Below are 16761 nucleotides of genomic sequence, written 5' to 3'. Positions count from 1 at the left end.
TAAAAATGGGAAGTCACCAAGAGCCACCTTTCTAACAGCACTATTATATTAAAGCACTAAAGTTTGATCTAAAACTTTGCTTTCAAAGCAAAGTTTAATGAGATCAGACACTAATTTTTTGATTAACATCAGAAAAAGACAATATATGCTGCTTCCAGACATAGTATATACCAGTACATTTTCAAAGTATTATATATTTTAAAATATCTTGAAGAAATGGCATGGTCTAAATCTCACTTCATGTGCTATTAGTAATGATTTCCAGTTAGGATTTCATGTCCCTTCCCTGAATAAGGGAAGAAAAAGAATGAGATAAGTATTCATCATAATCACCAACTGATTATTCTTCTACCTGATGTTCCAAGACTTCCCAACTACAGTTGTACTGTATGATTCCAATATTTACTCAAACTGGAAGAGTTTGAGTATCCTTTCCAATCATGAAACTGAGTGGTAATATAACAGATGCATATATGCAAATGTGTACGTGTCTGGGATGTGGTGGGTTGGCCCTTCTGCTCCCTTGAGTAGGGTTCACTAACGCCTTCCTCCCACAATCTCCTTCCAATCAGGTTTTACGCCTGGGTATAGTCAGCATACTGTTATCTATCTCTACCCTGGAATAACCAAGGTTTACATACATACATACATACATACATACATACACACAGAATGAATGAATGAATGAATGAATGAATGAATGAATGAATGAATGAATGAATACATAAATTCTCTACTGTGTCCTCCTATACTCCAGGGGAGAGCCTATTCAGTAACTACAGCTATCAGCCACTCTTCTCCAGAGAAATAATCTCTGCTACTGAATTATTAAGGAGCAGGTTAGTGGTGTCCCTTTGCCTGCTTTCAAGAATGGAAAAACACGTGCTTTGCTCAAGTTAAAATTCTTTCAAAATGAGAGTGCTGGTTTCAGTATCAGTTGAGCCTTAGACAAGAAAGTTGGGGGTCTCCAACCTTCACTTCCAGAAGGCTTCTGGGTTGTCACACTCTGGTCTTGCTACAAGTAACTGCTGACTGCTTTGGGTAGCCGTACAGTAGTTTCCTCTGCTACAACTTATCTTCTAGAGGCATCTTATCTGGTGTATTCCCTCTAACCCTGGTGGGTGAGACATAGAGTTGTCACAACTTGTGTTGTTTTTCTAGCAATTAAAAGGTAAAAAAATGTAAAAATTGAAATGATTCCAATAATGCTATTTCCTGGCCATGTATTCTAGAATGTGTGATAAGAGGTTTTAATTCTACCATGCCTCTGATGAGATAAACAGAATCCAATTTGTTTTTTTAAAGCAGAGATAAATTATACCATACTTTTTAACTTTAAATCTTAAAATGCACACAGTCAATATTGCTGAAGTAGAATTACAAAATTCCTTTATCAGGGTCATCAACTAAACAGAAAATGCATGAGAAAATGCATGAGAAAATGCAAAATAAATGTTCCAAACTGACCACAGTATGTTGGTCTGCTACAAATGAATGTTTTCTCCTTCTGAGATGGGAGATGATTCCATGTAATACACAATCTATGAGAAAATTATAAATAATATCTTCCTGCCCAACCTGAAGGATAGAATAAAAGGCTAAAGATTCGCACTCACTTTTCTAATTTGCATAGAGGAATGAGAACATTAGATCTTACTTAGCAGTACACAGAAAAAGAAAGAAAAAACCTAATTCAAATCCTCACATGTAAGTAAGAACATACTTACATACTTCTACAGAAATGACAATTTTTCTCAGGCTTTGACTATCTCTACCCACTACCTAGTTTGTCAGATTAGATTTAACTAACAGATCAGATTTTGATTTTCCTTTCCTTTTTTCATTTTCAAGCTTTGAGATTAGATTTGTACCCATTCATTATAGATGATTATTTCTGACACTGCACAGAATTTCTGTAAATGGCAGTTTTGATTAGTTATACAAGCTGAATTATTAACTCAAATTTCATACCAGTACTTTGCTTTCATTGGATTCCCTTTTCTCACAATCAATAAAAGTAGGACATGTTTATTTTTCAAAATAAAATGGATACATTTACTTTCACCATCACATAGTTTTTGAGGAACAATACATTCAATCACTATTTTGGCTCTGGTTTGAAGAAATAGAAAGCCAATTGACTAATACTTACTTTTCAATATTAAATGAGTATATTAAACAGTACATGGCATACTTGAAAGTGAAAGAGAAATGGTGGTAAGAGAAAGACAAGCATGTCAGGATTGTTTATAAGCACAGAAACCTTTTGTTAATAATATCTAAATCAAATGCATTTTTAAAGTCAAAGTTTCACACAGATTATGCAATCCACCAAAAAGACACAATTTGAGACTTAATCAGAGCTGCCTAATCTGAATGTACATCCAAAAAGAATATCTCTCATTTCAATATCTGTGGGCTTAAAAATATTAGAAATGTTTTCCCCATTTTCAGGGTTGCAAATGTTTCATATGAGTAGACATATGGCACTCCAGATAAAACAAGAGGATGATATACAGATAAAATGAACTCATGGATTATTATAGCTGTCCCCCTCACATGTAGAAGGAATAGATATTTATGTTTATTGTTGACTCTTACCATTTCCTTGTGATTTGGATAAAAGGTTTGTTCAATCAGAGGAAACTTCTCTGGTCCCAGGGTTCTATAGATGGACACCAATTGGGCAAACTACAGAAAAACAAAACATTAAATTCCAAAGATAGTTAACACAGAAATTACCTCAGCACTCCTTTGCAACCCTATAATAAGCATTATTTATCAAAAACTCAAGATCCAATTTCCAGAATGCCTTAGAGCTTGCCAATTTATTATTATCTAAAGAATAAAAAAGTATAAAATGTGCACAAAAGCCTTACATTAATAAACTTATTTATAAATATAATCTGGATTTCATCCATGGCGATACTTGAATATAGCTCACCCACAGCATATTGCTAAGCAGACATATTCAGAACCAAATAGAGGGACTTCAGTGCCTCTCTGCTTGGCAATTAGTTTACACAAATTGCCTTTTTATAGAACTATCACCAAGATTTAGGGCAACTCTCATGCCACATTCATGATGAGGACCTTTATTCTATATTTCCTTCTTTTTATTCAGTCTTATAACTACAACAGACTTCTTGGTTACTACTACAAATTGAATGAGGTATCTATAATCACTGTGTTCCCCTCCCAGTTTATATAACTATAGCAAACGTATAGATTGGAGGTTGTACTATGTTCTAATTATACATTTATGGTCAAATGAGACAAAGGCATCATTCATACAAAAGCCTGAAAGGCTTTTAAAAAGTAGATTGCAAGCATGAGGTGGCATGTGGGGGGTAGCAATAGACCTCTCAGGAGAAAAGAGGCAAATGTTAGAAGGACAACATGAAGTTAATTCTCTTTCTTTCTAAAAGCTCACCTGAAAGAACAATTTTCCTACTCATAATTGGTTCCTGAGTATTTGCTTTTATTGGCCTTTGACTGTCTCTGACCTAGTTTGTCAGGTTAATGTAAGACTGAGGAGATCTAACTCTTTGCCAGCATCTGCTATTTGCATTTGGGAAAAGCTAATTACTTCCAGTGTCTTTGTTCCATTGTGAACCATCAGATTATTGAAGCAAATTTGTGAATTATTTTTGCAATGTTAATGAAAATAAGTTAATTTCTTTATTGACAATCTTATGTTCTCTGTTCTTTAAAAAGAAAACATTAGTTTACAAACACATAAACGCTTCAAAATCCATGGCAAAAGCAGAATAGCAGAAAAATAAAACAACAGGCTTACATAAAACTTTCAAAAATAAAACAACAGGCTTACATAAAACTTTCAAACAGAATACACACACACACACACTATGGCTACTATTTTGGTTTAGCCTTCTCCAATAAGAAAATATGTATTCTGCCAGGATATTGTGAGATGCAGGATAAAGAGGCAAGATTGAAGCTTGAGACTGATAGATTGTCAGGGAATACCATCTGACTTTAAATGTCCAGAATAAAATGAAGTGCAATGAAAAAACTGACAGTCTGGCCACACCTTTATTAGCTTTGACAAATCCTGCTTAACTGGTGAAGAGCTAGTTGACTGTAAAAGAGCAAATTAAAGGTTCAGGGAATTACCATTCAGTCTTCACATAGAAACAAAGATAAAGAACATGAATAATGGATTTATACAATTACATAGTCCATAATTGTATTGTATTTTTAGTGCTTATTAAATTGGGAGCCACCCAGAGTTGGTTTGGAATTGGGCAGTGCCTAAATTGAACTAAATAACAACAACAACAATAAGCTTATATCCTGCAATAATACCTTTATTATTATTAAACAACATCTATCCATCCCAGGTCCTGGGGAAGGACAAAAATACTAAATCCAGTCTAAACATCTGGCTGACTGTGCGACCAACCACCACCACCACCACCATCATCATCATCTACAAGAATGCAGATTTCCACTGAGTATTTGACAAAATTCCTAAAAGCATTTAAGCAGTAGAATAACTACCCAGAACTTAGGTGGACTTTTCATCCATGGATATATAGGCGGAGGCTAGAAAGCCACATCTCATGGATGCTTTAATTTGGATTCCTGCATTTAGCAAGGGGATGGACTCAGTGGCCTAAATCACCTTGTCTGAATCTACTTTTTTTTTTTTTTAGTTAACAGGGGGGAAAAAACCTAGTAATTCCATAAATCAAATTAAAACAGGTGCAGGAAATTCTACAAAATGTTAGGAAAAACAAAAACTAGAAAGTCAAGCTACTGACTAATATGTCAAATCCCCTTTAATGTTTCCTTATCAAGTATATGTATCTTAACAGCTGAATCAGCAGAATTTAAAGGAACTAGAATTTTATACAGCATATACCCTATCCTACCCACCCTTTGGAACATCTTCCCCCATGAGATTAGATTGGCCCTGTCCCTGTTGGCCTTTCATAAAGCCTTAAAAACCTGGCTCTGTGCTCGAGCCTGGGGCCCTGGGCATAGGTTACAGCCTCTCTCCTGGTTGTATGGATGATAGGTTAGATCATGCCCAGCTGCTATGCATTTTTGTTTTTTATTATGTATTTTGTGTTTTATTTGCTTTATTGTAAGCTGCCTAGAGTCATGCAAAAGTGAGATGGGCGGCTTCATATTTATTTAATGAATAAATAAATATAAATTTAATAAATTATTGTTTTTATCTAGTTATTCTAAATATTTTGGTTTTCAGCACAACAATAAATACTGTGCATTAATGTTGGATGGTAATTCAGAAAATTTCTATCAGAAATGACAACTTTTTTTTTTTGCTCAAATAAGAAAATGAATTTGATCCATATGAGTAACAATTTTTTGTACACTTGACATATTCTGAATGTGTCAAGTGTGCAGAAAGCAGGCAAGATTCCTTTTCAGTTCAGTGCAATAAAAATATTGTCAGATTACAGTAAGAAAGGGAGAAAATGGAAGAATGACAGATTTAAATATCAATGATTCCATGTTTACATTCCTTTTGGGGAATGTACATTTATGGGAACTGCTATATATCACAGATCAAGTTTCTGAAAGCTTTAGTTCATAAACTTGGTGAAAACTTCACAAACTTACTATAAACTGCCCTCTCAGTACAGTTTTTAATATTTCTAGGGCGAGGAAAGAGAAGCCAGCTGAAACTTTGAAACAATGTCTTGAATTCAGTGTTGAACACAGCTATCCTGAGAGTATTCACTTGAAAAATAAAAGTATTTCAATGATGGCTTTCGTTATTGTGAAAGTAAAGCTTCGTATTTCCATGCTACCATAGGCAGAGAAGTTCCCCAAAGCATTCAAAAGGGTTGCTGGGCAAGCATGATGCCATGAGAAAAGTACCTATCCTTAAAGCCTTAATGCAACCCTGATAGCCAAAGATTTTCCCCACTTGATGCGTAAATTGTAAAGGTGCTTGTTTTTGCTGGTGCTTCCAGTGAAAGTATTGTTTGTACATTGCACACACAACACCCAGCACAAGATTATGAAGCAGACATGCTCAGACATCCAGAGAATGCAACTGCTTTAAAGCATCAAGGAGAGATGATTTGCTTGTGCCAATGTGCTTTCCACAGCATACCTCCTTAATACTTTATATGGCCTTAAGAGATAGGTGTTTAAAGTCACATCTACAACAGTTAAATAAGGGATGGACTTATACCTATTTCCAGTTAATATTTCATGAGATTCATCCTTTGTACAAGCAAATTTGCTTACCAATAAGAGTGCTTGGCCCAGACACTGAGAAAGCTATTATATTTTTAAGCCTCACCGAACCATGTGCAAATGAAATGTATATGACCAGGTTGCATAAATGAAATCCTATGTATACTTGCTTGAAAATAAATATCTAGAATGGAATTGGAGTTATTGAATATACTGAAATTTTCTAGGTTGTAGAAGCATGAGTGCTTTGAATAGCTGAGTCAGTTGGAACTGGGACATTCCTTTCCAACTATTATTTTAATTCCTTTCCAACTATTCCTTTCCACCTATTCCTTTCCTTTTAATTCCTTTCCAACTATTATTTTAATTTGCTGCAGAAGAAGAGGTAAAATAAACAACAGCACTGCATTTCCACCTGCACTTTGAATGAAAGCAGCAGAAACTAGAACATTTGCCCTTTTTATACTTGGTAAGGCTACAGTGAGAATACTGGCTGAATTGTGATGTAGGATGCTGCCTAATGTACGTACTTTGGCTTTGGCTTCTAGTACATAGCAAGAAGGGCATATTAGAACATAGGAATATAAGGACTGTGCTGGATCAGATCAAACGCCTTTAGCTAGTCTAGCATTCTGTTACGGGCAAGAGATACTAGATACCTATGGGAACATCATAAAGGAGTACAACAGCTCAGGTTCCAAGGCTATTATAGCAAAAAAATCTACATGTTAATATTTATAACCATTTATATACTTTAACTCCATAGGTATCAAGTGTTTCAAAGCAGGCAAAGTCAGGACGCAAGAACCACTGGGATTTCTGGAAAGATAGTAATTGCTAGTAGGGTATTTAACAGAATCTTGAAAGCCAGAGAAAATAATTCTCCAGTTCAACATATTTAGTATAATTAAGGCAGAGTTACTGTTTCTCATGTTTCTTTCCTCCCCTGGATTCAGGAATCTTTTCTGTAATAGTTAAGAATCCCTCTTCCATGTTCTCAGGGACTGTTAGACATTCCATCACAATAGGATAATTCCATTTTTAAATAGTTGGTAGCTATCACTTAAACATTTCCAATCTAGAATTCTGCATGAAGTGGACCATCACAAGCACAGGCATACAGTGAGTGTTGCAGGATGGCCAGACAGGAATCAGAATTGGCATGGAATTAGTCCAACTTGAAACTGAACATAATAGCAGTGCTCTAATGCAATGGATATATGAAACTAGGCAATGGTCAAATTGAGAAATATAAATCAAAAGTCTCTGAACTGCAGTGGAAAGATGACAGCTAAGGAGACTTTCTGAAGCTAAGAGATAGATAACTGTTAGACTTATAAATGTCAAAATTGGCTGCAGACTACCAACCATCCTTTTCAGAAATGGCAGAAGCTAAAATAATAACCAGAGAAAGATTGGTTCCATGGTACCATCACAATGGTTCTTTTAAGGAGAACTCTTATATCATATTCAAGTATTAGACTTCCTGGGCCCAATGCTAACAGCCTCATGGTTGGATGAAAGAATGCTTATTAAGAAATAAGAGAATGTTAGAATTAGAAGCACACAACCTGAGGTTTGGGTGGCATTTTTTTAATGGTATGATAACATTAATGTAGACTTAAAAAATCATTATGTTAGGAATGCCATATTAAGAATATGGAACAAATATAAATCTAGGCTGTGCCTAAAAATACCTTTATCAACCTCAGCCCAAGACACATTTTATAGAAAAGAAACAGTGGGCGAAGAAAAATGGCTAATATACAGGTAATCCCCAGGTAAGAACGCCTGGTTTAAGGATGACCCATAGTTAAGAATGGAGCCCATTGTAGCAAAAATTGAGTTAAATACACAAAGTTTCAAGTTAATTACACAATACTACAATAATACTGTTCCGGCTTATGTACAAATTCGACTTAAGGACAGACCTTGGGAATGGAACCCATTCTTAACCTGGGGACTACCTATATCAAGATTTGCTAGTACAAGAAAATGGAGAACTTAAGATGAAATCAGGAGAACAAGTGACTGCAGAGGGATTTATTTTTCAATGGTTTTCATACGCATAATTAAGGGAGAGGTTTAATATGGATAAAAAGCTACCAGGTATAGAACAACATGCAATGGAATTTGAAATGGAATTATGTACAAATGATGAACATGTAACTGCTAAAATGTACAAACTTCTGTTAAGATTTGGAATGGAAAAACAAGAAGTTAAAGAGTGCATGATAAAAGAATTTTGGTTATAATATACAGATGGATCAATGGAAGAGAATGTGGTTAAAAGGACTGAAATTCACATCGTCTTATAACTTAAGAGATAATTTTTATAAAGCGATGTACTTTTGTTATATGTCACCAGATAAATTATCTAAGCGGTATGGAAGTACTTCCACTTCTTGTTGGAAATGTGAAAAGCATAAAGGGACATCTTACCACACACGGTAGACTTGTGAAAAAGTAAAGAAATATTGGATTCAAATGCACATGATGATGCAGAGAATTTTAAAAATTAATATTCAGATGAAACCAGAATTTTTATTATTAGGACTTATGGATAGTCAGTCAGAAAAGACTCATAGACAGTTGGTTTTATGTATGGTAACTGCAGCAAGGTTATTATACATATGAAGATGGAAAAATACAGAAATACCCACAACAGAGGAGTGGACCGTGAAGATGGTAGAATTGCAGAAATGGCTAAACTGACTTGTTTGATTAAGGAAGGAACAACAACTACTTTTGTAAAAGACTGGAAATCCTTTATGGACTTTTTGCTGAAAATGGATAAAAATGAACTGGTGATTTCTATATTTATCGATTAAAAAGGGCTTTATATGAGAAGAAGGGAACTACGTTATGTAATTTTGAAGGAGGGAAATGGTATCAAGTATGTCTATAACTGCTGTAAAGATCAGAAGTTGCTTCTTTATCTTTTTCTTTGCTCTCTCTTGTTTTCAATACTTTTTTCTTTATCCTTCTTCCTTTCCTACTTTTCTTCTCTATTTTTTTGTGTTTATCTTTTAACTTTGTAAAAAAATTCTATACATATAATTTTTCTTGGGATCAGAAAGTAAAGAAACATAAGCCATAGAAGCCACATCATTGCACAATGACATCATGATGCAAATAATGTCACATAACCCGCATTACCACACTCTGCTGATGATCACATAAATAAAGAAGAGGTTTTGTCCCAAAGGAAGCATTGATCTGTAACCAGACAAACCAAGAATATATTTTTCATGATGAGGGGAATAATGTTTGTTTCCACTGGTACTGACTAGTAACTGTGCTTTCAGCTAAGTACGGGGGGCTCAGTAATAATGTAATGTGTAGTAGACATGGTGAAACAGGAAGGAGCTTCTTTCTGCACCAGATAAAAGTTTTTGAAATGTTTGGGGCAGCACAGAGGAATATTCGGAGAAGAGCCCATTCTAAGCCAAGCTGAGAACATGAAGATTTGCACCTTTCCCCACCTTGGCTCTTGCCGGAACTAATGCCTCCTTGCTGACAGACCAGCTGAAGAAAATCAGTCCCTAAGTCTGGTATCAGTAATGACCTCTCTTAATGGGCTTTTTTGGTAAGTACCAATAGACAACTTCCCAGATGGGGATAGAGGGAACTTTTGGATATAACTGACGTTCAGGTTTAACAAACATCTCTTTGTCCTGAACAAACTGTTAAACTGAAGATCTACTACATTTACACTTTTACTTAGTCTGTTATGTTAGAGTACTTTAGTACTTTAGTTTTTTTACTCTAAAAATCTGGAAAGCCAGTTTCTTATGCAAAGGATTGGTGAAAGATAAAAGCATTTTGTTTTTAAAAGATAAGCTGTGCAAAATTATTGCAAATGCCTGCAGCCTTTTTAACAATAGTAAGAATAACAAACTGAATACCTTAAGGTAGAGAACAACTAAATACAAGCCTGGCTGGTTTTGTCCTGAATGCCAGCAGGCAAAAGATTATAAAGTCACATTAACTTTCTACATATAGAAGGAATTTTATCTGCACTGCAACATACAAATAGAGACTGCAAGGAAAAGCAATGAGAGATGAGTCATAATTACCATACATTAAGGTTTGTCATATAAAATAGTGTTTCTCAACTTGGCAACTTGAAGATGTGTGGACTTCAACTCCCAGAATTCCCCAGCCTGAAAACTGAAGTCCACGCATCTTCAAGGTGCCAAGGTTGAGAAACACTGATATAGAAGCTCATATTTGTATTTACGCTATTATCGTCCTGAATGATAAAAATATTGAAATGTGGAATGCTCCAGTTCAGGATTCTAGCTAGGGAGTAGTACCATTTTCTAGGATTTCTGTTCAGCTTCCCTTACCCATGGTTATTTCACCCTGTCCTCTAAACAGACAATTTGTATTATATTGTTTAACTTCATTTCATGCTTTGGCGATGCTCTTTTCACAGAAACGGAAACTACAGCACTACAATAAAAAATACTTCAAAGTCCTCAATCATAATAATATGGCTAAAAGAAAAAAAGAGGTGTTGTAAAAGTCTTTTCTTATTATTCCATAGAAATAGCACTAACCTTTACTAATAATAGCTACTTTACTAACTTTGTACAAGACTAATTACAGTTCTTTTATCTGCAAAGTTATGAGAACCTTAGCAATAATAAAAGCCACAAGAAGATGAGGTGAAAACTATGAGCATTAAATGTTAAGATATTAAGCACTAAATATTCATAGTGATTAAAAAGCATGAAGGAATATGTTTATATAATTCAAGGTTTTGAGACAGAATTCAAATGTAAACGTTTTAATAAAGTTGTGCACGTGTACGCGGGCAGACATAGGGCTAAATGTTACACATTTTCCTTTCCCTTCCCCAATTCAACCTTCAAATATGTTATCATTCAATTATACATTGAAACATATTATTATTATTATTGTATTAGGATTTGTTACTTACTACCCAGGGCTTGTCACAGAAGTTGTAGATTGACTCTAGAGAGTTAACACTTGGGATGCTCGCATAATGCATTCCAATAATTAAATTACGAAAATCTTCATTTTCGGCCATGCTGAATGAGTGTTGCCGGACAAGAACAAAGTCAGGCTTGAATGACCTAAAGAGAATTGAGTTTAACAGCAAGCAAACAAATACATTAGAAACTTACTAGAGAAACACGAGCAACTGAATTAGAAGAGGTAGATTAAAATCACATCTGCAGGAAAAACATTAAACTGAAACTTTTTTGTTGTTGTTGTTCCTTTGATTCAGTGTTGACTCCTGCAACTGCCTACAGAAGTTTGTGCAGTTTTCTTGGCAATATTTCAGAAGTGGTTTGCCCTTGTCTAGTCCCAAGAGTTCCAAGCCCTCATAATTATGCCAAAAATACAACTGTCCCTGTCTGGATTCAGCAGACTCTGACTTAGACAGCAGCCTGCTCCATACAGTCCTCAAGAATGCTGTTGTCTTAAGGCAGAAGGTCAAAAGACAGAAAGACACAGGGGTGATTGGTTATGTCAAAAAATAGCTAAATCAGACAGGGCTACTCGGAAGTACTCAGGAATAACCTACTGAAGGAAACCAGACTTGAACAAAGCCAGTGTTTTGGGGCAGGATCATTTACAGATCAACCTAGACATGACAAAGCTGTTGAAACAATGATATTCACAGTATCTGAAGATATTATCAACATAATGGAACATGTATCATGGTGTCATGCTGCAAGTAGTTATACGAGATTTGTGAGATGCATACAAAAGGCATGGAGCTTATGTTGGGCCATCACAATCCCATGTTGCCATCTGCCCCTCTTGAGCCCACTCTCTGGACATCCACTATTGAAACATGATTGATTTGTAATTTATGATTCCATGATTCCCAGCTTCACAGACTTTGAGTTACAAGAACATCTGTCACATTTGACTTTGGCTCATTTCCTGAATCTCCAATTCCTTTACACCTTTCAATGCTATTTCCTTGGTGAGCTTGCTTAAGTACAGAATAGAGTATATCATTGCATAGGATCCAAGAATGGTTATTTTGAATAGCTATATGGAAGTATGCATCTTTGAGCTGGAGGATGTAGAAGTGTGTGGTTCTGGAATAAGGCCCATATAGGGAACTCCTAGAATTTCTCCTGTGGTGAATAGTATCTCCCTATATGTTTTCATTTTGTTGAGGCCATAGGCTTCAGTACAATGAAAAAATTCCTCCCAAAGAAAGGGAAAAAAGGCTAGAAGAAAGCAAACAATTATTCTACTTTGTTGGTGGTGGTGGTGGTGGTAGAGACTGGTAAAGAAAAGAATTTTACTAACTAGCAGTCATGAAGAAATCTCCTCATGATGTTGGAATTCAGGCAGTTTTTTGCAGGCTATCATTTTATAGATGGTTAGAGGGTGAGGTTCCTGTTATCCAAGTCAGAATGTTTTGATACACTGGTCTCTGCAGACACATACCCATACTTCTGATGCAACAAAACCAAAACCAGCAACTGATAAATTTTACCCTGAGCTGAGTGAGAGTCAAATGGAAATGAATATGCCAGGGTAGAGAATGATGTTGAAGTCGTAATTTAAAGACCTGATTGTTGTAGAACTCATTCTCTTCCCTAATTTTCTTTCCTAGGACCAGAAAATATAACAATGAATTTGTTGCCATCTGTGAAATTTGGAAGGACTTTAACACTGGGTACTTATTTAGAATTGCTTCATATTTCAATCCTTCTGTTTTTGTCACTCTTTGTTTCACATTTAACATCTACTTTTGTTCAAATAGGCTTTCAATGACTTTAGTGCTGTCCAAAGAGAAAGTCAGTAACCCTTTAACTGTTTCATTCACTGTAACTCCATAGCTCTTATACAAATTTTAAGGTTCTGCAAATTTGTTTCCAGGAATATTGTAAGATGATTGCTCTATTATTTAAATTATACTTGCATATCTGAAATTAAGGAAGAGAAATTTAGGAGCACAAAATAGCATTGTTTTCTGGAATAAGGCACACACAAGAAAACCCTGCTAACCAGATTGATTGATTGATTGGTTTTGTGCCATCAAGTCAGTGCCAATTCTTGGTGACCATATAGGTAGACCTATTAGCCTAAATTTCATATTAATTAGAACAAAATGGGATCCCATTTGGATATTTTATCTTAGATAAATAAATAAATGAGCCAGCCAGCTCTATTCTGTTAAGGGTTGCTACTTATGAAATTATCTGGAAGATGATGAAACAACTTAAATAGTCCATGTACCCTGGCTGTAAAAAATTACCTGAACAGATTCTAACTGTAGTAAAGGATGTTATTCATGATCATGTTTTGTATTGATTTATGTTAATCTTAATTCTGAAAGGTGAACAGTAAAACAACTTACCTGGCAACTTTAGTGCCATTTCGAAAAGCTTGTACATTTACAGAGTAATTCCCATCAGCATGAGCTATCAAATTGACCTCTGAAAATTGTGCCTGTAAGATTAAAAAAAAAAAAAATAGCACAAATAAACTGACTAGTTTTAAGCTGCTAGCCCCTATAGGGTTAATGCTCCTGGAAACATGTATAACCTCTGTGGGCATATGAAATTTGAACAAACAAAAAGTAGCTAGCAAAGTGTGCTGGAAAATATTATTTTATGGGCTGTTTTCTTACAGAAGAAGTTAAGTATCTTATTAAGAGCATAAAATAATGTTAGAACTGTTTTTTTCACATGAAAAGTAGAAGTAATATATAAGTGGAAATATCTTAAATAAGTGATAAACATCCTCTGAGATGCTGCCAGGCACTAAGGAGAATTTTACACATGTTCATATCATGAACAAAAGTCTGATAAAAGGTATTGTAAAGTTATTATCATCACTAACTTTAAAAAATCCAAATCTCTTGGTAATACAAGCTAGATCTGCCTGCACATTCATGATCAGGTTGTGGATCAGGACAGATTTATTACAGGCAGATCTGACATTCAAAAAGGAGCAACTAGAGCCCACAGTTGGCAAAAGCAGTCAGCCCCATGCCTCCACCAACTCTCTGTAATAATCAAGATTCTTCCCCTTTGGCCTCACTTGTCCCTTGCTGGCAAAGGTACACACTGAAGCTATCCTTTCTCTTGCCTGTTTTTCATACCCTCCCCCCCCCCCCGCAACTTCCACATTTCAGCTTTCTCACTCTGCAGGGAACCATTCTGCAGCCAAACTCCATATCTCACCCAGAGAATGAATGAATGAATGAATGAATGAATGAATGAATGAATGAATGAATGAATGAATATATTCATTCATTCATTTTGGATGTTGCCTGACTCTAACCAGTCAGCCCTTCCAGTCCATATTCCCCAACTCCCACAGACCCAAACAATCTTCAGCCAACAACATCTACAATTCTGTCCTCTAAAACTACCTTCCAATGTTCACTCACACTTCTTTTAATTTCTATTCCTCTTAAAGGGGCACTCTCTAAGAAAAGTGGCACTCTTAAAGAAACATTCCTATATTCATCTATCCTCACTAGAATATTTCCACCTGGTAAATCCTGGTAAAAGATTCCTTGCATGACACCACTCACTACATGACAGCGAATTCCAGCCTTGAGGCTGTTTACATGGAGGGAGGACCAGTAATGGAAACTACCTTCTTGCTGCCACTGTCTGTGACTGTCAGCCTGGCAACAATTTCCACAGATATGCCACAGATATGCAGCTACAGATGTCAGAAACTCGAAGGTTTTATCCTAGGGGCCCTGTCAGTGTTCGCTAGTGGATTCATATCTTGCTTTTTCAGTTGTTCCTTTTGTCGCCTCACCTTTGGAGGCTTCCATGTTCACCTTCCCCAGCAATCTGCTGGTTGTCCAAGCCTTCAGCCAGCATTACAACCCCTAACTCTTTTAGCTGCAGCTCTTCTCCCCATGCATCTCCTGTTCTTCCTATCTTCCATTTCTCCTTCACACCTCTTAACCCATCTGTTCCATTCACTTTCTCTTGCAAATCCAACATTCTTCACTTCATTAAGTCAACAAAAACTCCTCAAGGCAATGATCCATTGCACTATAATTATCTTCATTTCTTTTCCAAGTGAATATGATTATATTATACTCCTAAGTAAATATAATATAAATTTTAATCATTAGACATATGCTTTTAATTAAAATTCATCTGTGCAACAAAAGTACTCAAATGAAAAAGTAGTTACAGGCACAATAAGAAAGTTATTATGTGGCTCTTCTGATATTTAGGGGGTGGTACGCTTTCAGCAACTGTTCTACTGTATCTCCTGCGTTAAAGGCTGCTAGATGTTGGGACAGGAATATAATTTTAACCCTATTTGCATGAAAAACATACTGTGGGATTGAAGAAAGAGCAAGCCTGATTTAAAAAAAAAATAACAGCAAAATTTCTTTCACATTCTCTTTCTCCTTCAAGCAAAACAACCTGAACAAATTATATCAAAACAATGAGGGAGCATTCTTCCATTTGTTCTCACGGGAAGAGTTTGTAGAAGTGGTAAAAACACTCTGGCCAACTACTCATGCTAATTTCTGAGATCCATCCCATCACTCAACTTCCTATCAGTTTTGTTCATATATGGGCTATAATGCAACAGTGTTTGAGAGTAACAATGTTTCTTGCAAAGTAAAAAAAAAAAAAAATCCCATCAAGTCTTTAAATATCCTTTGAATCATCTAGAAGGGATGGGAAGGTACATGAACTAATCGTCCATTTTAAAGCTTCACTGCCTTAATAAATACCAGCATCTTTAAAAGAAGAATGTGTATTTAGAAATGAACACTAAGCAGGCTTAAAGCCCTTATTTAAAACATCTATGTTAAGGAAAATCCATGTCAAGCATTCTTACCTTAAAAAAATTAATATTTTATTCACTGTATTATGTAATTTCATTATTACCGTTGGGTCAAAAATAGTTTTATATAATGTCAATTTATTCCATCCTCAGCACTCCGAAATAATACTTAACCCTAGAAAAAAATTATGTGAGTAATATGACTGTAATTTTTTTGAATACCTGTTCAACTCTGATGTCATATTCTCCATGGACTTTTTTCCCACGAAAACATTTGGTCCTGAAACATAAGAATTTTCATTAAGACAAAAATAAGTTGTAAGTAAATAAAATCACATCAATAAATTAAGCTTTCCCTTTTATATTTTTAACATAGTGAATTTATTGGATGAGTTTAACATATTTCCATCCGTCTGTCTATCATGAAAATTTGATTCTTAGTATTATTAAGAATCTATTTTACTTTGTATTATGGACTTATAGTGAAACAACTGAGCCCATAGGGTAGTATGCTGGAGTTCTCAAATTTCCTCTTCCAGAAGCCTTTTACTTCCTGGTTCTGCCTCCTGCCTGGGCATAGCATCTTGCTTCCTGCTGCTACTTGTACAGGAATAGAGAAATATCCTTGATGAAAATATGAGGCAGCTGTTACAAAAACATCAGCTGAGCCTGGGAAGACAGGTAGAGATGAGGAAGAAAGTGAAGACTGGCCTGCCTTGACTTTCCTGGATTTAAGAGGGATGGAAGGAGAAACTCTGTCAGGCTTTCAAAATTCTGTTCTTATAG

At 35.5% G+C, this 16761-nt stretch overlaps 1 protein-coding gene across 1 annotated transcript in view; it reads right to left on the bottom strand.

Annotated features, from left to right (window-relative positions):
- Positions 1-16761, bottom strand: part of SYN2 (synapsin II) — a 143873-nt gene that overhangs the window by 66170 nt on the left and 60942 nt on the right. Inside the window, exons 2-5 of the mRNA XM_088134116.1 lie at positions 16198-16255; positions 13559-13650; positions 11147-11303; positions 2602-2691 (exon numbers count right to left, since the gene is read on the bottom strand). Coding sequence (XP_087990242.1) covers positions 2602-2691; positions 11147-11303; positions 13559-13650; positions 16198-16255 — 397 coding nt within the window. The remainder of the gene's footprint in view (positions 1-2601; positions 2692-11146; positions 11304-13558; positions 13651-16197; positions 16256-16761) is intronic.

Source organism: Python bivittatus, unplaced genomic scaffold (genome assembly GCF_059951505.1).
Source record: "Python bivittatus isolate LINGU-HERP-01145 unplaced genomic scaffold, Pbiv_v1 ctg000080_np1212, whole genome shotgun sequence".
Taxonomy (NCBI): Eukaryota; Metazoa; Chordata; class Lepidosauria; order Squamata; family Pythonidae; genus Python; species Python bivittatus.
This window is presented reverse-complemented; position numbering and strand designations above follow the sequence as displayed.